The 22,110-nt window shown below is 31.5% G+C and overlaps 2 protein-coding genes across 3 annotated transcripts in view; both read right to left on the reverse strand.

Annotated features, from left to right (window-relative positions):
* Positions 1-20,773, reverse strand: part of LOC109807028 (cytochrome P450 87A3-like) — a 32,225-nt gene extending 11,452 nt beyond the window's left edge. Inside the window, 3 exon segments of the mRNA XM_083065227.1 lie at positions 10,382-10,531; positions 10,643-10,964; positions 19,327-20,773. Of these exon segments, the coding sequence (XP_082921353.1) occupies positions 10,382-10,531; positions 10,643-10,964; positions 19,327-19,520 (666 nt within the window). The 5' untranslated portion in view covers positions 19,521-20,773.
* LOC145952587 (uncharacterized) lies at positions 1,440-5,959 on the reverse strand. Of its 2 annotated transcripts, XM_083065225.1 has the most exons (4): positions 4,325-5,959; positions 4,180-4,218; positions 2,944-3,030; positions 1,440-2,002 (listed from the first exon to the last, which is right to left on the reverse strand). In XM_083065225.1, the coding sequence occupies exons 3-4, from the start codon at positions 2,944-2,946 to the stop codon at positions 1,544-1,546; spliced, it is 462 nt and encodes a 153-aa protein (XP_082921351.1). In that variant the 5' UTR covers positions 2,947-3,030; positions 4,180-4,218; positions 4,325-5,959; the 3' UTR covers positions 1,440-1,543. The 2 variants fall into 2 exon arrangements, with proteins under 2 accessions (XP_082921351.1, XP_082921352.1); XM_083065226.1 differs by lacking the exons at positions 4,180-4,218; positions 4,325-5,959 and having other exon boundaries at positions 2,944-3,387.
* Positions 20,774-22,110: the final 1,337 nt, after the last annotated feature.

The raw sequence follows: 22,110 nt of genomic DNA on the forward strand, positions 1-22,110 counted from the left end.
AGGCAGTTCCTAAGACTCCTTATGAACTATGGATAGGAAGGAAACCCAATTTAAGGCATCTTCATCTTTGGGGTTGTTTGACAAAAGTAAAGGTGTATAATCCAAATGAAAAGAAACTTAATGCAAGAATCATTAATGGTTTCTTCATTGGGTTTGGTAAAAAGTTAAAAGGATACAAATTTTATTGTCCTAACCATAGTACAAGAATTATCGAGTCTGGTAATGCTATGTTCATTGAGAATGGCCAGTGGGAGTGAGAAATCACGAATGGTGGATATTGTAAAGATTTTTGGTGAATCTTCTTCACCTATAGTCCCTCATCAAGATGTTGTTCCTTTGATTGTATTACAGTCAAACAACACCCAAAGACAACATGATAATATTCAAAACCGAAAAAATGAACATATTGATGATGAACAAACAAATAATGTGCAAGTCACAAATGAACAAGTGATAGAAGAGGTGCTAGAAATAACACCAAGAAGGTCTGAAAGGATAAAGAGGTCAGCTATTTCAAGTGATTATGATGTATATTCACTTGAACATGAATGTGGATTGAGCATTGATGATGATCCAGTTTCATTTAGACAAGCCATAAAAAGTGACAATTAAAAATGGTTTAATGTAATGAACACTACAAAAAAATCAAGTTTTAGCTACCACCAAAATCGGTCGCTATTTAGGTAAATTCAGTCGCTATTTCATTCAGCGACCGAAATAGCGACCGAAAAATTCCGTCGCTAAAACCCTGGTCGCTATTTCAAATAGCGACCGAAATTTTTTCCGTCGCAATTTAGCGACCGAAAAATCAGTCGCTAGACAATACAAATCCGTCGCTAAAATTTTGGTCTCCTAACTTCTGGAGACCAATTTTGCGACCGAATTTTTTGGTAGCAATTTCCGTCGCTATTTTTTGTATTTATTTAATATAAACATTTTATGAATCAGTCGCTAATTCGGTCGCTAAATAATTGATGTAGCTACGGATAAAATCAGTCGTTATTTCGGTCGCTAAAAACTGATGTAGCTAAGGATAAAATCGGTCACTATTTCGGTCCCTAAAAAACTGATATAGCTACGGATAAAATCGGTCGCTATTTCGGTCGCTAAAAAACTGATGTAGCTACGGATAGAATTGGTCGCTATTTCGGTCGCTAAAACACTGATATAGCTACAAATAGAATCAGTCGCTATTTCGGTCGCTAATAACTGCTTGAATTAGCTACAAATTATTTTAGTCGCTATTTCGGTCGCTAAAATATATCAGTATTTTTAAATTCTTTTTTAATTATTAATTTATAACTGTTAACGAATATGAAATTAACAATATATTTATTACACAATTTATAATAATAAACTAGAACATACTAAAAGACATAATCTTATCGATGAAAATTTATATTATAGTGAAAACTAAATAAAATATAAGTATGTCAATATAGTATGCTAAAAACACAATAATAACATAAAACGTTTAAACTTCAACAAAGTAATAGTGAAATACAATAAAATATCCTGAAACAAGTAAAATAAAGAAGCTTAATTAAGGATCTTCTGCTATGTCATCAGGAGCATCATCAACAGCATGGTCAGGATCATCTGGGGTAGTACTCAGTGCAGGAGGGGTTGGCCTTAAAGGGTCAATGTTGAGATGACGTAGTATATACTGCATCTGCTCATCATGCTGTCGTATATGCTCTTCCAATGCTTTTTCCTTTGCTTCCTTTGCAGCAAGCTCAGCATTTAATTTAGTTATCCTATTTTGCATTTCTTCAATCACCCCTGCAGTGACTGGTGATGGCTGTGACCTAGAAGATTGTGGAAGTGTTGAGCGAATGAAATCATCGGTCAATCCAGCAAGCCCATACAAGTTCCCCTTCGGATTCTTTTTAACCACCTGCAAATAAACTTCATTATCACTAATACAAGTAGAAGCAGAGCCCTCTGTGTCATCCTGTGTAGCTTGTTGCTTGACTTCAATTAGACGCTCGTTATATTTCTCCTAAAAAAAATAAAAAATATTATTTCAACAAAAATTTTAAGACAATATATTCTTTGATTTTAATTCAGCAAATAATTGTTATTTTACAACAAATAATTCAGCAAATAATTCATCCTAGTCAACGTCATGATATTTTCTACAGGATTAACCAATCACACAATATATATCCTTAAAGCAAATAATGGTCTTTAAAGGAATCTGACAAAATACATATTTGCTATGTGTTTCTTTTGCTGTTTGCTTCCAACTGCAGATATTATCACTGTCACTGCTACCAATTGTGTGGTCAATGGCAAATTTCAATTCATATTAATCACCATTGTAGATTTATTTTTGGAAGTACTGCAATATTTCAACAATATATAACTGTCGCGCTTAGCCAGATTTAAGCAAATTTGACACTCAGGTGACATAATTATAACAACAATCCTTAATGGCTAAATCCTAAAATTTGGACACATAACCATACTCATACTCATAAGTCATAACCACAATCTTGACTAATTACATTACACCTGTCCTAAACTTCAAATTCATAAAATAACTCATGATAATTTCAAATAACCTTTAAGAACTTCATACTTTGCCTCTCAAAGAAATCACTTGACTTGAAAATCATTAAAAATCTCCCAACTAAACAGTGGGCAGGAGAACCCAAATTATAAATTAACACATGACAGAACTACTAAGCCAGATATGAGATATCCATCAAATTTCAAGCATGATTACCAATCAGTTATAAGGCTTTGAAAATTATAATTAAAAACAAAAACAAATGACAAAGCAGCTTCTTTATTAGCTGGCCTCAAACATTTGGTTGAGCTAGTAACACATTCACCATAGTACTTGTTCCCCCTTGATGAATTGACTGAGAGATACTTGTAACATGAACTAAAATTGCAAACTTGACTAGTAAAATGTCGAGCAGTTGTTTTTCTTACCATTTACATCAGCAGGGCGAATGTTGTGTAAATCAGTCAAACATGGACCATTAGTCAGTCCATAAGAACGAGGCCATAGATGCTCCCCTGTAAAAAAAGTATATAAATAAGTGAATCTCTCACTCTCGGTGTGGGTCCCATAAACTTAACCTTAATCCTGCTACAATACAAGATACCCTAGGCAAAATATAAAAGTCTCTCTTCCATCCCATTATATGATTAACGAGATTAAATACAAATTTAATCTCTAGAGGTTAAATACAGTATGTTTCCTTATTAAATACACATTGCATAATCTCTAGAGGTTTACTTTAATATATAACATTTTCTGTCCTTATTCCTGAATTTAGCGAACCTCGCCTGTTTTGAATATGTAACAGAAATATACTTCATTTTTGGCATAGACACATAACACTACATAATGTGAACAAAAATAAAAATTCAGAAGCCCAATTTACTCTTCTCAAAATTGGACAAAATGTACAAATACCCAAGAACATGAAGAGAAGAAAATTGCCAGGATGCTACTTCACCATGAAACAAACAGAGGGTATTGATTAATCAACTTAAAAAAGTATATATAGATGTCTGCACAGCCAACAGGATTGTATTTGTAACCCAATTGGAACCAACCCAAGTCAGGCTCTATCCTCCAGGAGCCCACTTATTCCCCTACCCTACCAAGGTGCTTGCATTTTCCGTCACGAGTCACAACACCAAACAACTCTTGATCCCAAGTGTGGGATTTTGGAAAAAGGATGAATACTCTAAAAAAAATCACAACATTTAAGGAGAATCTTCAACTAAAGGTCGTCCATTCTATATATTTACCTCAGACTTAGTGAATTCGTATGGTAATTCCTTAGCTTCTTTTCTCAAACTTTGCCTATTGGATCCTGGATTTTGGACTATGGTACTTGTGATCATACATACACAAAGGGTGCGTTTTGTGAAGAAATTTTTTTTCATGTCCGAAAATCATACGTTAAATGCCCTCTTAAGAATTTTTTTCCAACTGTATAACCAGTACACACACACAGTCACACATGCTCAAACAACAAAGTTCAGTTTTCCTTATACTTTCCTGATGAATATTTATGACTAGAGTTAATTCATTAAGACAGCAGCCATTCACAAATCAAAAGGAATGTTAACAACAACACACACACACAAATAAAAAATAAATAAAATAAAAGATTTAAAAAAATAAAAAAGAAGAAGATTGGTTTGCTTTACCTCTGCAGATATTTCTGGACCCTCAAATGCTCTTGTTACCTGCAATACCCAAAGAGAAAGGCATCCTAGTTAATACCCCAAACAATGCTATAGCAGTGTAGCAAATAGCGAGATGACCACTATTTTGATTTTGTTAACAACTCACCGCCGGCAAGAGAGTGTTGGAGCGATTTAACGGAGAAGGAAGCGTAGTGGCCGGCGTTGGAACAGAAAAGAAATTAAGGGAGAAACGGAGAAGAAGGGCTCTGCTAGGGCAAGAGTCACTCGTATCACTGAGAAGGAGGAAGGTTTCACAAAACTAAATTATAAAAGTAAAAAAAATTAATTCTTTATAAGCATTTTTTTAAATTTTAATTTGTGCTTAGTTTATTTAAAATAAATAAATAAATAAACATTTATTTTAAAATTTTATTTGAATCAAACATGTTATTATTGAATTAGATTAAAATAAAGGAATTATTTTAAATTTCATTCGAATAGGATAATCATATTAATTTATTATCAAATTTTTAATTAGTTTTACATCCTATTAATATAATTAAATAATTATGTTAATAAATAAAGTTTATAAATAATTAAATAATATTTATCTTAAAAATAAACATTATTTTTAAACGTTAAGTTGTTAGATTATGAAAATTAAATCATAATAAATCAAAAGATTATAAAAATTATAATTCAAATCAAAAGAAATGAAAAATATTAAATACATTAAAATATTATAATTAAAAAAATTCAGTATTAAATCAAAAGAGTATAAAAATCATAACTAAAATTATAATAAATATTCTAATATTAAATATTTGTATCAAAGAAATGCTATAGATTTTAAATTTTATTTATTATGTTTTATAATCAAAAGATATCTAATATTAATTCAAAAGATTATAATAATTATATCTCAAATCATAATAAATAATTTGATATTAAATTTATTATATATTAAACCTAATTAAATATTTTTTATCAGAGAAACTGATACAGATTTTAGATTTTATTTACTATATTTTATAATAATAAAAAAATCTAATATTAAATTACATATAACTAAAATCATAATAAATTTTCTAATATTAAATTTAATATATACTAAAATTAATCAAATATTTGTATTTAAGAAATTGTAATAGATTTTAAATACATATTTTAAAGTTTTTATTTTATTAAATTAATTGACAATAAATTATATTTTATCACTTTTTATTAAAGTAAGTGAATGATAATAAATTAACTAAAATTTTTAAATATATTTTAATTAAAAATATTTTTTTATCAATACAATGGCTAAAAGTATTATAATAAATAATGAAATTAAATCTTATAATGGTTATTTTTTAATAATACTAAATTAAATATTCTAGTTATTTTATAATAAATTAAAATAAAAAGATAATAAAATATTTTAACTGGTATTTCAAATAAAACACATTAAAATATTATAATCAAAAGAAATTCAGTATTAAATCAAAAGATCATAAAAATCATAATTAAAATTATAATAAATATTTTGATATTAAATATTTGTATAAAGATATTGCTACAGATTTTAGATTTTATTTATTATATTTTATAATCAAAAGATATTTAATATTAAATCAGAAAGATTATAATAATTATAACTCAAATCTAGATAAATATTTTGATATTAAATTTATTATATATTAAAATTAATTAAATATTTTTATCAAAAAAACTGATACAGATTTTAGATTTTATTTACTATGTTTTATAATCAAAAGAAATCCAATATTAAATTATAAGATAATAAAAATTATAAGCTTCTGTATTATATATATATATATATATATATATATATATATATATTACTTTCTCAAGAATACTAAGAAACCAAGTTGGTATAACGGTATGGCTGCTGGCTCATAACCCCCACACCAGGGATCGAATCTTGGCTTTGTAATTTTAGTTAAAAATTTAATAAAAAAAATTTAGCTACCGAAATTGAATCGGTCGCTAAAAAATTCAAAAGTTCAGTATTAGCGACCGAATTAAATTCGGTCGCAATTGTTTGATAATTATTTTCAAAATTGGTCGCTAATTCCGTCGCAAACTATATTTTCATAAAACACAAGTAAACAGCGACCGATTTAGCGACCGATTTTCTCGCTACCACTCTAATCCGTCGCTAATTCGGTCGCAAAACAGTGACTGAAAAATTTCAGTCGCTAAATCGGTCGCTAAACAGCGACTGATAAATTTCGGTCGCTAAATCGGTCGCTATTTTAATCGGTCGCTAATTCGGTCGCTAAATAGCGACCGATAAAATTCGGTCGCTAATTTCGGTCGCTATTTTGTATTTTTCTTGTAGTGGAAAGAGGAGTTGAAATCAATGCATGACAATGAAGTATGAGGTCTAGTTGAATTACCTGAAGGTTCAAAATGAGTTGGTTGTAAATGATTTTTTAAGGCCAAACATGACTCAAAAGGCAATATTGAAAAGAATAAAGCTAGACTCATTGTCAAAGGTTTCACTCAAAAGGATGACATTAACTATAAACAAACCTTTTCTCCAATTTCTAAGAAGAACTCTTTGAGAATTGTGTTGGCTTTGGTGACTCATTATGATTTAGAGCTTCATCAAATGGATGTAAAGAACGTCTTTCTAAATGGTGACTTAGAAGAAGAGATTTATATGAACCAACCTAAAGGGTATGTTTCCATAGGAAAGGAAAATATGGTGTGTAAATTAAATAAGTCAATATATGGACTAAAACAGGCTTCCAGACAGTGGTATCTCAAATTTAATAATACCATTATGTCATATGGTTTTGTAGAGAACACTATTGATCCGTGTATCTATATGAAGACCAGTGGGAGCAGATTTGTAATTTTAGTCTTATATATTGACAATATTTTGCTTGATGCTAATGATATTGCTATATCAAAGTCTTAGAGATGTCAAAGTCAGCCTAACATAATGGATCAATCTAGCTCATTACGGGTTCAAGTCGGGTTAGAAAAAAAAATGTATACCTATTTTTGCTAAATTCCAACTGAGCTTACTTAACCTGTGAACTAAATGGGTTCAAACCTAAGTGAGGAGGGTTGACCTATTTAACCCACTATAATTGGAAAAAAAATTATATGTTTTTATTTTATGTAGTTATCATTTAAAATTTTGATTGATATTTTCTTTTGTATTTACATTTGAATCAATGATAGACTTGACTTCTTGATATAAAAAATTATACCTCTTTTAATTTATTTATTAAAAATGTGAACATGTAATTATTTTTTAATTTCTAAAAAATCTAGTGAACCAATCCACCTAACCCATCAACCCATGGTGGGTCGAGTCAGGTTTAAATTTTTCTAGCTCACTAGAAAGTGATTCAGGTTGGGTCAATCCATTTAAAGCACCAACTCTGGTGAGGCAACCCATGTGAGCCAGGTTGACTCACTTTAACACCTCTAGGATTTCTAGAGAGGAAGGCCTCTAGGGACACCAATATGTTGTTCAATCTTTTAAGGGACTTTAAGGCCATGGATCTTCCCCAAAGTCAATTGGAGTATCTTGAGGTTAAAGGAAGATTGTAGAATTAAGATTCTTAAGGATAAAAGTTAAGGGAGTTATAGTGAAAGATGTAGAGGGATTTTTCTTCTACCTCAATTCTTCTATCTAGGGATCTTGATTGAGGTAAGGGAAGTTTGTTTGTAAATTATATAGATTATATATGCATTGTTGTTGTTGCTATAATGGATAAATGTTGAGGTTTTTGTAATTTGTTCATGATGGGTTTTGAAGGTTTTGGGGAAAATCTTGATTTGCTGATCTTGTACCCAAGATTTTGTTACATGTGTTTTTTTTAACGAATTTGTGATCTAGATGTTATTTTTGTAAGTTTGAATGGATTGCATGTTACATTTAGGCTTTGCAAGATGTAAGAGAGTGATAATACCATGGATGTGCTGCACATTCTCGCTCAACAAGACAATTCTTATTGAGTGGGCCTTCATAGGTTGAAGACTAGAAATTCAAAATTTGGGTTTATGCTCAATATGACTTGTCTCGCTCAATGAATTTGGCTTCTATATTGAAACTCTACCGGACGAATCATAACTAGTCTAGTGAAGGAAGAGCCATAGAGAGTTGTGTTCGCTAAGTGAGAAAAGCTCACTCAACGAGAGGGAGCCATAGAACATTCTAGCCACTGAGAGAGAGGAAGATTCTCAATGGGAAGACCCATTGAATGTCATGGCCACTCAACAAGCCCATGCTCACTTAGCAAGGAGCCATAAAGGGATGTGGTCACCTAGTGAGAGAATCTCACTTAGTGAGAGTTGTTTGTTGAGGGAATTTCACTCAACAAGACAAAGGTTGCTCAATGAAAATTCTATTTTTTTTATGATGTGGTTTTGATGAAATCTTATGTCCTTAGAGGGTTAAGAAGTGAGTGTTGATATCCCTAAGGGGTTGAGTTGTGCTTATTCCAACTGGGAATGAGAGTTAAGTTATAAATAGTCTCGAGGTCTAGTAATAAGGGAGCTTTTGTCTCAAGGTTAGTGATGTATGGACTGTGGATAATGTGGTTTATATTATGTTGTTTATGTTATTATGATGATGATAATGTTTTGATGAAGATAAGGTCATGATGATGATGTGGTTTGTATATGAGGAAATATATGTTTGCTATAGAGTGCTTTGATGTTGCCACTAGCCTATGTTGGCTATAGTTGAATGATTTATGCCTATGCATGTTGTTGAGACTGAATGTAGAGAATGCTTAAACCCCTAATTCATGGTGAGTGAGGTGTTGGGAAGGTCGAATCCCTTTCACCCATAATGTTTTGGAAATGTCTTATAGGTGGTTTGAGGGATAATGATAAGCTAAGATGTTTTATTGAGTTATTCATCAGGATATGCTAGGTGATTGGGTCTTTGGGAGCCTAGTGCTTTGTAGTCTCATGTAGAGATGAGTTTTTATGAAAACTTAATTCTTCGACAAACGATATTATGGTATGTAGTGAGCCACTACATATTAGTTGTCAAATGACCATGTTTGGGTCCTATGGACTTGGATATTTAGTTGGCACATAAGTCATAGGTGGTCACCTATAGGGTGCACCCCAACCTAGTGCTAAAAGGGTGTATGGCATCTTAAGGGTTAATTCTATAAGGGGCTTGATTTTGTAGAATAATGTTATGATAAGCTCATACCCAAGTTATTTTATACATGATCAATGATACTTGACATTTTAGACTTGTTTCATTGATACTAGAGTGACTAAGATTGTTACTGTCTAGTCGGGTTAATTTGAGTAGGTCGCTCGTAAAGAAGTTCTTCATTGTTTGTGCATGACGATCATGTGTGTGTGTGTGTGTGTGTGTCTAGTTTTGACATGGGAGCACATCAGATGTGATTTGGAGGATGAGTATATCTTGGAGATGTTTTGGTGGCCATCTGATGGATGATAGAAGTTAGACAACTAGTTTCTTAATTTTGTTATGTTTTGTAGGACCAACTCAGATGTATAGATCTTGTTGATGTATGCATGTAGATTTTGTATATTTTGGAATTGTAATCCTATATGAGGATTTTATTTTACTGCTTTAATGATCAGAAACTACTTAGTTTTTTATTCTAGTTGATCATGAAATCTTGAGTATACATATTTTTTACATACATAATGTACATCTTTGTTTCATGATAAACTTATTTGATTAATGATTTATGCTTTCTATTGCATTGTGTTATGGTTTTATGGTATAGATGTGTTAGTGTACAAATGACCTAATGGGTCATTACATCTCTCACTCTATGAACTCATGATTTATGCATTCAACATTCCATTTGTGAGCCACTAATGTGAGTACAATAATTATAAAGTCAAACAAGTTCTTTCTTTAGACCTATTTTTTTTTTTTTTCATTTTACTTAGTTTAGTATTTATACTACTTATACTATTAGTTGACTTTGTATAATAATAAATAAGAGGTTTGTGTGAGTGTTTTTTAATAAATAAAATTTGAGAATTGGTGAAATTTTTTTTAGAAAAGTATTTTTTTATAAGGATCGAATTTTTCTATTACTTTCCTAATTTTTATAGGACCAATGATACATTGGGCCAACCTGAATGTCAACATGGGGATTGATTTGTACATGCATGTTTACATGAAATAATTTGGTTTGGATATAGGGAGAGGTAAAATAGAATGACTAGTGTTGGTGGAAAATGTACTCACTTGCATGCTTTTGTGATAAGTTGTTCCCGGAATGTTGAGAGGGAACGAGATGAGTCCTTTCATAAGTGCATCAAAGTTTTTGATTAAATTCCCTGTTGTCTCTATCGAATCACAACTGAGAAGTTTCTTTGCAGTCAACTCAAATATCATCTGGATAGTAATACACAGGAAATAATAAACAACATAATATAGAGTTAGAAATTATAGGAAGAAGGTTTAAATGAAAACAAGAAAAATTAGGTGTACAAGTGTACGGTGTACCCTTCTTATAGCATTTTTCAACTCGACAGTTTCCTGACACGACCACTCTTGTAATGTTGTGCAGGCTTTCTGTTGAACATCTGAGATCATCCTTTTGAGGCTTTCAGTACCAAAGAGATTGAGCACCATGTTCTTAAGGTACTTAAACAAAAAACCATGCAAGGAAGACATATTTTGTTTCCCGAACATCTCCCTGAACATATCTGGGTACCAGCTTTGGATCATTTGCCCCTCCTGTTGGAATATAAAGTAGTTGAAATCCGGGTCTGTGGACACTATAGTTGCTTGTCCAAACAAGCTGGTCTTGAAGATTGGTCCATACCTGAAAAGAGACAAAACAAAACCAATGATCATCAAATAACGATGAAAAACGAAAATCTTCCATGCTATTCAGGTTGGTCCAATGAATTTTCAGGTCCAAAGCGAAATTTTAGATGAGATCATTTTTTCTTATCGGTAAGAAAAAATATAAAGATAATAATAATATGATTCCAACATTGTACGTATAACTTATAGTTTCCACGGATGATTTTTAGATGAGGTTCTCATAAAAGTAATAAAAAAAATAAAAGTAATTGTGTTAAAATCCTTTTTACTAAGAGTTTGTTTGATTCAATTGAGAAAAGGAGAGGGGAGAGATTTTAATGATGAGAATGGGAAGGAAGGAGAAGGAAGGAGAAGAAAGGGAAAAAGATGAAAAAATTTATTTGGTTAAGAACTAAAGAGGAGAGGAAAAATAAGTCGTTTATTGTTTGGTTTATAAAATTATTTTATTTTTATATTTTTATAATTTTAAATTTAATAACATAAGTAAGGATATTCTAGACATAATATTCAAAATATTTTAAAATCTTGTTCCTTTCATGCAAATGTCCCAACATTGGAAGGAGTAAAAATTAGATGAGGAAGGGTTTTGTTCGTCTTCTCACTCTTTTTAAAAATTGAATCAAACATAAAAATAAAAAAAAAGTTAGGAAGACAGAAACAAAAACAACTATCATTTGGGATGTCTAATAAAAAAATAATTAAAATTTAATCTTCATGGATGATTCTTAGATAAGGAGGTACTTATAAAAGTGATAAAAATTTTTTTTGGAAAATAAATAAAAATAATTGTGTTAAAATTCTATTTACTAAGAGTCTATTTGATTCAAAGGAGAGAATGAGAGGAGAGAGGTTTTAATGATGGGGAGGGAAAGGAAAGAAGTTAAAAGTTTTGTTTGGTTGAGAAGTGAGGAAGAAATGAGAGGTAGTTCCTTTTTTTTTATTTGATTCACCATGGAAGGAGAAGGATTTAAAAATTAATTTACTTTTATATTCTTATAATTTTAAATTTAATAGCATAAGTAAGATTATTTTGGTTATAAAAATAAAAGTATTTTTAAATCTCTTCCCTTTTCTTCAAATCCCTCTAATATTGGAATTAGAAAGATAATGATTTTATTTTATTTTATGACTATTAGTTTTAATTTTATTTTACTTTAAAAAATTTAATTATTAAGAGGAGAATTATAAATAATTTAGATAAAAGGGGTTTAGAGAAATAAGAGTTATATGTTAGAAGAAAAGAGAGAAAGGGTTATTTTTATTCATCTTCACATTTTTTGACGCTCAGGTGATCTGAAGAGAACACATTTGGAGAGCAAGGAGAAGGGATATCACTGGAGAAGAGGAAGAAGCTTAGGGATCATACGTTGCACCACTCCAGGTAAGGAGGAGTGAGAAAACTCATCTCTGGGGATTGGGTGTATGCATGAAGGGTAGAGGGTTGACCTCAATCCCATCAATTTTTTGTTTGATGAAATTTGGCCTACATTTTATGTGATTTTTCGAGTAGATTCTGAATATGAATTTTATTTGATAATTAGATGCTTCTATAGTAATTAGTTGAGTGCTATATGTAGGAAGGGGTTAGAACCCTAAGGGAGAAGAATTTGATGAATTTTAGGGGAAAGGAACGTAGATGTTTTATTGATGAATTCATAATTGATAGTAAAATTTTATTAGATGTAAAATGAATTCTAGTTATTTATAATTTGTATGATGGATTATGATATTGTTTATTTCAAGATTTATCATTCAGGTGCTGGTGAATAGGTGTTGGATCGCACGCGACGTCAAGCTTAGGTGCTTGACTTCGGGTGGGAAAATGTCCACGCGCGAGCACAAGATGAATATGGTGCTCTCTGGCTCGACTTAAAGTAGGGTGCAATTTTGGGAAGCGAGGCCTAAGGGGTCCTGGGTGCTCTCTGTCTTGGCTTAAAGTCGGTTATGAGTTTTCAAGCTCGGTGTAGATTGTTAGAAGGCTTTATTATGATGTTAATGACTATGTATATGATGATGAATGTACATATATATACTCCGCGAATAATGTTTCTTATTTGGATGAGTGATAATTGATTGGATGAATATAGATGTTGATGAATGATTAATTATATGATGATCACAATGTAACTATGTAGAAGCATTTGCATGGTTGTGACATGCATCATATATACTTGCATGATTTTGTGGTTTTGGTGGGAACCTATTGGTGTTTTGGTGGGAACACTTTTGTATTGGTAGCCTAAGGTTAACTCGAGACTTAGGTACCAATTATATATTCTTGATGATGATAATTGGGTACCTTATGCATTTAGATGTAAGTGTACAACACATTGCATTTCTGTGTATGTATTTGTAAATGGAATTGATGGTGTTTGTTATTATAGTTGAAGTATGAATCATTATTTTAGTTGAAGTATAAATTGTTGTTATTATAGTTTGAAGTATGAATTGTTGTTATTATAGTTATTTATCGTGAAAGGATGGGATGTTGAAGGTTACAACCCATTCCCTATAGAGTGAGATAGTTCTCACTCCCTATTGTGTTGTTGGTATTTTTTTTTTGTGTTTTGCAGACGAGAATCTTCAATCTTGGGCGTAACACCCCAGTTTTCATACCTTAGATTAAGAGAATGGACTTCTATTATCAAATAAATGAGCTCCCAAAGCATGAAAACAACATGATATGACATCAGAAGGCTCAAAGCCCAGATGGGACGTTCCCAAACTGGAACGGACCATTCTAAACTACTAAAAAGACCTATTTTTGGTAGCCTAGAATGGGCCGTTCCCAAACTAGAACGGGTCGTTCCAAAGTACTAAAAAGGCCTATAACCCTAGTTGGGAACGACACGTTCTGGTTTTAAGAATGGGTCGTTCCAAAACCTGGCCGTTATGTGTTAAAACGCAACTCTAGGACGAGCCGTTCTAGTTTTAGAATGGGCCGTTCTAGATGTGAATTTTACACATGATCAAAGGACCTAGAACAGACCATTCCGGATTTGAAACGGGTTGTTCTTGAGATATATATCTGATATCTATAAATAGTAGACTCTGGCTTAGCTTTTAGACACACTCTTTAAAGACCAAGAAGAACCAAGATAAGGAGGTCAACCAGATTCCACTCTAGCTTCGTCTTCTGCTTATCTAGGTAAGGGGGAGTGAGAAACCTCGCTCGAGGTTGTGAGAATAATTGTTGGGTAGTAGGATTGGCCCCCAATCCCTGACCTAATGCATGCTTCTAGCAACAAGAAAAATAAGAATGTTTTCTATTTTGCCTTCTGATTATTCTGTTGTGTTCCTTGTTGGATGTGATATATGAATATGTGATTAATTTTGAAAATAAACAAGTTTTGATATGAATTAGAGTGCTCTGTGGGTTTCTGAGAGAACCTTATGAGAAACAGGCAAAATATGAATGTTTTCTGTTTTGCTTTCTGAATGTTCTGTTGCGTTCCTTGTGTGATGTAGAGTGTAAATATGTATTTGATTTCAAAATTAGATAAGTTTTGATATGAATTAGAGTGCTTTGTGGGTTCCTTTGTGAAACCCTATGAGGAATAATTATGAGTATGATTATGTGAAATATGAACAAATGATATGAGACATGATGTGAATGAGAATGTGCTAATGTGAACACTATGACTATGAGAATGAGAAATGTGATGAAATGAGATAAGCTATGACTATGAGAATACGAAATGTGATGAAATGAGATAAGACTTGAAATTCCATGCCAAGTGAAATATTGAGTCAATGAAATAGTGAATGTGTGACATGCATCATGTGCATATATGATCTATTCCAGGTGCGCCGCTTAGGCCGCATACCAACGATGTAACAAGCTAACAAGGTGCCTTGGGTCACAAACGATGTAACAAGCTAACAAGGTGATGTAACAAGCTATTTTAGGTGTGTTGTTTAGGCAACACACCAGTGATATATGAATATGAGACATGTGACTGGCGCCACATGCATGCATTTATGAGTCGAGTCCATGACATCCTTGCATGATGAATGACTGTGTATGTGTGACTGTTATATGTAGAATTTGAATTTGCACCTGATTAACCTGTAGCTATAACTGTGTTTGTATGATTTGTGTGTGTGTTGCCTAATTGTTATTTCTACACTTGGAATCGAGTGAGATGTTTCTCACTCCCTTGTTGTTCTTTGTATATGTTTAAATTGTGTTATAGGTGATCATCAGCATGAGGATGTTAGTGATGAGGCTTAGGCTTCATTTGGGCATGCTATGATAGGATATGTAACACCCCAGTTTTCATACTTTTTATGGAGGGTAATTTAGTAATTTTCATAAGATTTATTGTGGGTGATTTAGTAGCCCATAACGGGCTGTTCCCAAATTGGAACGGGCCGTTTCAAACTACTAAAAAGACATATTTTTGGTAGCCCAGAACGGGTCATTTCCAAACTGGAACGGGCCGTTCCAAACCACCAAAATGGCCTATAACCCTAGTTGGGAACGGGTCGTTCCAAAGTTGGGAACAGGCCGTTCTAAATATGGCAGTTGTGTGTTAAAACGCAAACTCAGAACGGGTCATTCTGGTTTTAAAATGGGCCGTTCTAGATGTGAAGTTTACACATGCTGAAAGAATCTAGAACGGGCCCTTCTGGATTCAAAATGGGTCGTTCTAGTCACTCCTAAAAACTATAAATAGAGCACTCTGACATTGCTTCTAGACACACTCTTTGGAGACCAAGGAGAACCAAGAGAAAGAGATCAGTCAGATTCTGCTCTATCTTCATCTTCTGCTTATCCAGGTAAGGGAGGAGTGAGAAACCTCGCTCGGGGATGTGGGAATAATTGTTGGGTAGTATGATTGACCCCCAATCCCTTGCTTGATGCATGCTTCTTGGAAAAGGAAAAATATGAATGTTTTCTGTTTTGTCTTCTGATTGTTCTATTGTGTTCCATGTTGGATGTAATGTGTGAATATGTAATTAATTTCGAGAATAAATATGTTTTGATACGAATTATAGTACTATGTGGGTTCTTGAGAGAACCATATGAGAAACAAACAAAATATGAATATTTTCTGTTTTGCTTTCTAAATGCTCTATTGTGTTTCTTGTGTGATGTAGAGTGTAAATATGTATTTAATTTCAAAATTAGATATGTTTTGATATAAATTAGAGTGCTCTGTGGGTTCCTGTGCAAAACCCTATGAGGAACAATTATGAGTATGACTGTGTGAAATATGAACAAATGACATGAGACATGATGTGAATGAGAATGTGCTAATGTGAACACTATGACTATAAGGATGTGAAATGTGATGAGATGAGATAAGCTATGACTATGAGAATGTGAAACGTGATAAGACATGAAAATCCATGACAAGTGAAGTGATGAGTCCATGAGTTTGTTAACGTGTAACATGCATCATGTGCATATATGAACTAACAAGGTGTACCTTAGGGTCACTCATAATGTAAGAAGCTAACAAGGTGTACCTCAGGGTCACTCATGATGTAACAACTAACAAGGTATACCTTAGGATCACTCATGATGTAACAAGCTAACAAGGTGTACCTTAGGGTCACTAGTGATGTAACAAGCTAACAAGGTGTACCTTAGGGTCACCCATGATGTAACTAGCTAACAAGGTGTACCTTAGGGTCACCAATAATGTAACAAGCTATGATGTATGATTATGAGACACGTGACTAGCGCCACATGCATGCATCTATGAGTCGAGTCCATGACATCCTTGCATGATGAATGACTGTCTATGTATTATATGTAAAAATTGAATTTGCATTTGATTAATGAGTAGTTATGACTGTGCTTGTATGATTTATGTGTGTGTTACCTAACTGTTATTTCTACATCTGGAACCATGAGGATGTTGGTGATGAGGCTTAGGCTTCAGTTGGGCATGCTCTGATATGATATGTGACATCGGGGCATATCTAGGCATAGTTTAGGATTTCATTATTGTATTTATTTTAGAAAGACTCATGTTTCTTTTTGCTATAAATTCTGCATTTTACCATGATTTAAGTTTATGAATGTGAATTCTCTACTCTTATGTTAATGGAACTATTGTTTTAATTATAAAGATTTTATTTAACCCAAGAATATGTTTTTTTTATATAATTTTTTTATATGTATATTGAGGTAGAGGGTGTCATAGGATATGTGACATTAGGGCATAGCTAGGCGTAGTTAGGATTTCATTATTGTATTTTGTTTTGGAAAAACTCATGTTTCATTTTTTCGCATTTGACCATATTTTAAGTTGATGAATGTGAATTCTCTACTCCCATGGTTTTAATTCAAAATATTTTATTTAGTCCAAGAATATGTTTTAATAATTATTATATATATATATATATATATATATATATATATATATGTTGGGGTAGAGAGTGTCACATTGGGAAGAGCAGAGAGAGATCTAGGTGCATGTGAAAACTCTCATACCAATGTGATATCAAAGATTTGAAGTAATTTAGGAATTATGTTATTTCTTTTGTTTAGTTTTGAATATTCAAGTTGTATATTGCAATTACTCCATTAATTATTTTTCATATCAGTTTACTTTATTTATAATTTCTATGATGATGAGTTGAGATTTTATGAGTTTAATTGCATCTTAATATATTGATATCTTTTTAGGGGGTAGTTGGGTGTCACATTGTTAGCAAATAAATACTATAAATTTTAATTTTATTATAATTCATCTTTACCATTTTTACAAATAAACACCTTGATTGTAATTTTATCAATTATTTTTTTTTTTTTTGTAAATCTCTTATTTTACATTGAGATCAAATTACTAAGATAAACAAAATATCAATCATTTATATATTTTAAATAACACTTATTTATTAATTTTTTATATACATATATATTAGTTTTATTTTCATATATATTTAAATAGCATATATTTTAGAAGAAGAAAAAAATCAAATAAAGACTTCTTTTTTTGTTTTATCAACTTTTTTTTTCTAAACTCGTATTTTTATTATATATTTTGAAAAGAAAATTGTAACCTAAAACGAAAAAGATTAGTGAATAATTGATATATAAGATAAGTTAATTTAACTGTAAATTTATAATATAGAAATATTTTAAAAATAAAAAATTATCAAATATCAAAATCAATTAGAATAAAATTAAAGTTTAGGGTGTTTATTTGTAAAAGAAATAAGGTTTAAGGATTAATTTTAACAAAATTAAAGTTCATAATGCCTATTTACAAATTAGATAAAGTTTAATGATTGATTATAATAAAATAAAAGTTTATTGTGCCTATTTATAAAAAAAAGAAGTAAAGTTTAGAGTGATTTTTTACACTTCCCTTTATTTTATGCCTTATTTTTGCTACTCTTCATTTGTTATATTTCCTTTATAACTAGAAGATGATTAAATCATCACATGAAAATTTTATATTTAAGGTTTATTTTTTTAAAAAAAAAATAGTTGGTTACTAATTTTTTATATTCTATATTGATGCATATTAAGGTTAAAAGTTTATAAATTTAACTTATAAAGTTTTATTTATTTTTGTTTTGGTTCTCCCAAATTTTAATAGTTTTTGTTTTAGTCCTCTTTAAATTTGTTTTCTATAATTTTTTGTTTTTTTATGTTAAATTTAACAATCAATCTAACGACATGGATAAAAATAAAACAAAAGAATTTTTTATAGGGACTAAATTGAAAAAAAATCTAATTTAAAAAGAACTAAAAGAAAAATCTTCCTATTTTACATGGACAAAACAATAGTTTAAGTCTATTACATGGACAAAAAAGTAATTCAAGTATATTCATCATCACAACACTAAACTAACTAATAGTAAAAGTTATATCAATATTTATATTAAATATATTTTCTCTTGAACTTAAATTAGGACTTAGTAGTTGATATCATGACCGAGATTTAATTTAATTAATAATATCAAATTTTAGTTATCAGTCTACAGCTATATTAAATTAATACTACAAGAATAGAGTTTTGTTATTGTATCTTCATGAGATTTTATTCGACTTAGTATTTATTTGTAAAGATTGAAATATGATAGTTTTAATAAAAGATAAGTGAATTAAGTTTTTTAAAATCATGCCAAATAGGTGGCTAAAAAAAGGAGGATAGAAAATAAGAAGTATTAGTTACAATAAGTCAATAAGATAATAACTATTTATAAATATCAAACAACAACAACAAGGAGGAGAGACTAAAATGCTTCGATGATGATTATACTTTTTATGGAAACAATTATCTATAATCATTTTATTTCACTTAAACCAGATTATTACCTCAAGTAAATAATATTACATGTAGTTTATACTATAAATAAAATATTGGAGACTGAAATACTCTTATGTATACCTGTTCATTCTTTTCTTGACGAATGCATGAATATCATCAGATTTGTGGGGAGTGAAGAACTGAAGGGACTCACCCAAAAGGGGCAAACCCAATGAACCTGGTGGGACTTTTCCCTTGTAAATGGGATTTCTCCATCTATAGACCATGTGTATAATGCCTATAATTATCAATGTTCCAAGATATAGAACCCACATTTTTTTATACTTAATAAAATACAGAGAATTTTATAAACTAAAGAGTGAAGACTGAAATGACTTTTGACAGAAAAGTTAGAAGAGAAGAACAATTTCAGAATACTATGAGAAGAAAGGTACATATGTTAGCATGTATAAGATGTCCTTAAATAGGCCAGCCACTTCTTTGAAGCAGTTAATGAGGGAGAAACCATTGAGTGTTGAAAAATGTTAGCAAGATATTCTCTTTGTATTTTTATTTTATTTATAAAAAAAAATTATAAAGACTCAATAATCAAATCTAAGTAAAATCGCTTATATCTTAACCGCTTTTCTCCTTTAATATCACTAAGTTAATTCTGTAGTTTGGTAATAATATAATTTTTAATATATTATTTTTAAACATACTCTTTTTAATTAGTTTAAATGTATTGAAAATACAAAATTTAATATGTGTTACACCGTATTTTATGATTCTCTCTTAATTTTATAATTTTTAATAAATTTTAGATAATAAAAATGTGTTTAAAAGAGTGTATTGTTACCACCACTCAACATGGAAACTATTGCACTAACGTGTGAAGATGCAGTACACCAACACTTAATCATTAATTAATTACTGACCACTAAGTACAAAATTATATTTATGTTTTAAATATAAATGAAACTTAAATAATTTTGTTTTTTTTTTTTATTTTTCTCTGGAGTATCCACCGCCGACAGCAGTGACTAATCTCCTCGCTATATTGGAAGCACCTCAAAGGGTAGGATAGTTGGCCCCAAAATTTAACGCGGCTGCATACACAAGGCAGGATTCGAACCTCTGACCTTGCTTAATTTTGTTTAATTATACAAGGATTTTCTTCCAACTTTTTAAATTTTATTAATATAAAAATAGATATATTACAATATTCATAAAAAAAATTCTTAAAAAATAATTGAAAGATGAATAATAATAGTTTCATTAACAAAAAAGACTTCTTCACTCCTTCTATTTTTATTTTTCTTATCGCTAGATCTTTAATATTTTTTTATAATAATTTTAGTTAGTTCAGTGATGATTGTAGACCCCTAAAATTGTCCGGGTCGGAAATAAAGCTTGAAGACTCTTGAAGACTGAAGGAAAGTCAGCCAGAAGGACTCATGGAAGGCCCTAGGAGGATTCTCTGTAGGTCTAGAGGTCTTATAATAGCTCAAAATAAGAAAGTGGAGGGAATGAAGCCCAATACGGCCTCCCAAAAGTTCAGTACGGCCGTATTGAACATTTTAAACTACAATACGGCCGCACTGAACTCAATACGGCCGTATTGAAGTTTCTGAACTTCAATACGGCTGCACTGAACTCAATACGGCTGCACTGAACTCAATACGGCTGCACTGAACTTCAATACGGCTGCACTGAACTCAATACGGCCGTATTGAGGTTTTTTGAACTTCAATACGGCCGTACTGAATTCAATACGGCCGTATTGTAGTTCAAAACTTCAATACGGACCGTATTGACCCCCAGAGGCCGTATTGCGCCTCATCCCTATAAATATGACGTCAATTGGACGTCATTCTACACTTTCACACGGAGTTTTAACCCTCTTCTTGAGTATTCTGGGTTTTTTTGAGCAGTGCTCTGCCTAGAAATCACTCGGAGAGTTGATCCGACGAAGTTCTTGAGTCACGAGCCATTTGCTTGAGTCTCGAACCTAGTCGAAGGGAAATCCTCCGGATTTCCATAGTTAAAATTTTATAGGAGGGAGCGAGCGGTCTTGTAGAGGGAGGGAACGCCAAAACGCTTCCCAATTTCTGTCAAGATATATAAGAAAGCACGCTTCAAAGGTTTATCTCTTTAAAGTCCCTTCTTTTACCGCTTTCTGTGTGTACATATTTAAACTGTCATCATGTAGATAGTTAATTTATAATTGCTTAGAATAAATAGGGGTAATTTAGTAATTTCGCACTATTATTTTTAGAAATAATCTGTCATAGGGAACCCGAAAGGGGCGCTGTGGGGTGCTAACACCTTCCCCACGCGTAACCGACTCCCTTACCCGACTCTGGTTGTCATGGCCGAAGTCGATTTTTGAATCGATTGCCTTAAACTTCTTTTTCCAATGTTTTGAGTAAAACATTGGTGGCGACTCCATGAACCCTTCCTTTTTATGAAAACCGCTAATCCATGGAGGGTCCCGCTTGGGATTAACATGGATTGGTGAGCCTTTTAATAAAATTGCTCGTTTGACAAGGTCTCAGTTTGAGAATAAGTCATTCTAGCAATCCATATTTTTAAACAAATAAAAGAGTCCAACCATCCTTCGCGAATGCCGAAAGCCCGTTTCGGGCCGGTGGCGACAATGATATGAGTAAAAAATTTAAAATATTAAAATAGTTAATATAAAATAAATTTTAGTTATATATAATACATATTTAACATGTGCAATACATTCACTATATTAATTACTAATAGACAAAAAAAATAAGTAAATAAAATACTTTGATTGAAACTGACTCATAATATATCTTGGCCACGGAATAAAAATCTTCAAGTGGCCGGCGGTCATGCAATAAAAAAATATATCTTGGCCATGTAATATAAAATCTTCAAGTGGCCATGCAATAA

Source organism: Cajanus cajan, chromosome 10 (assembly GCF_000230855.2).
Source record: "Cajanus cajan strain Asha chromosome 10, NIPB_CcT2T_4, whole genome shotgun sequence".
NCBI lineage: Eukaryota > Viridiplantae > Streptophyta > Magnoliopsida > Fabales > Fabaceae > Cajanus > Cajanus cajan.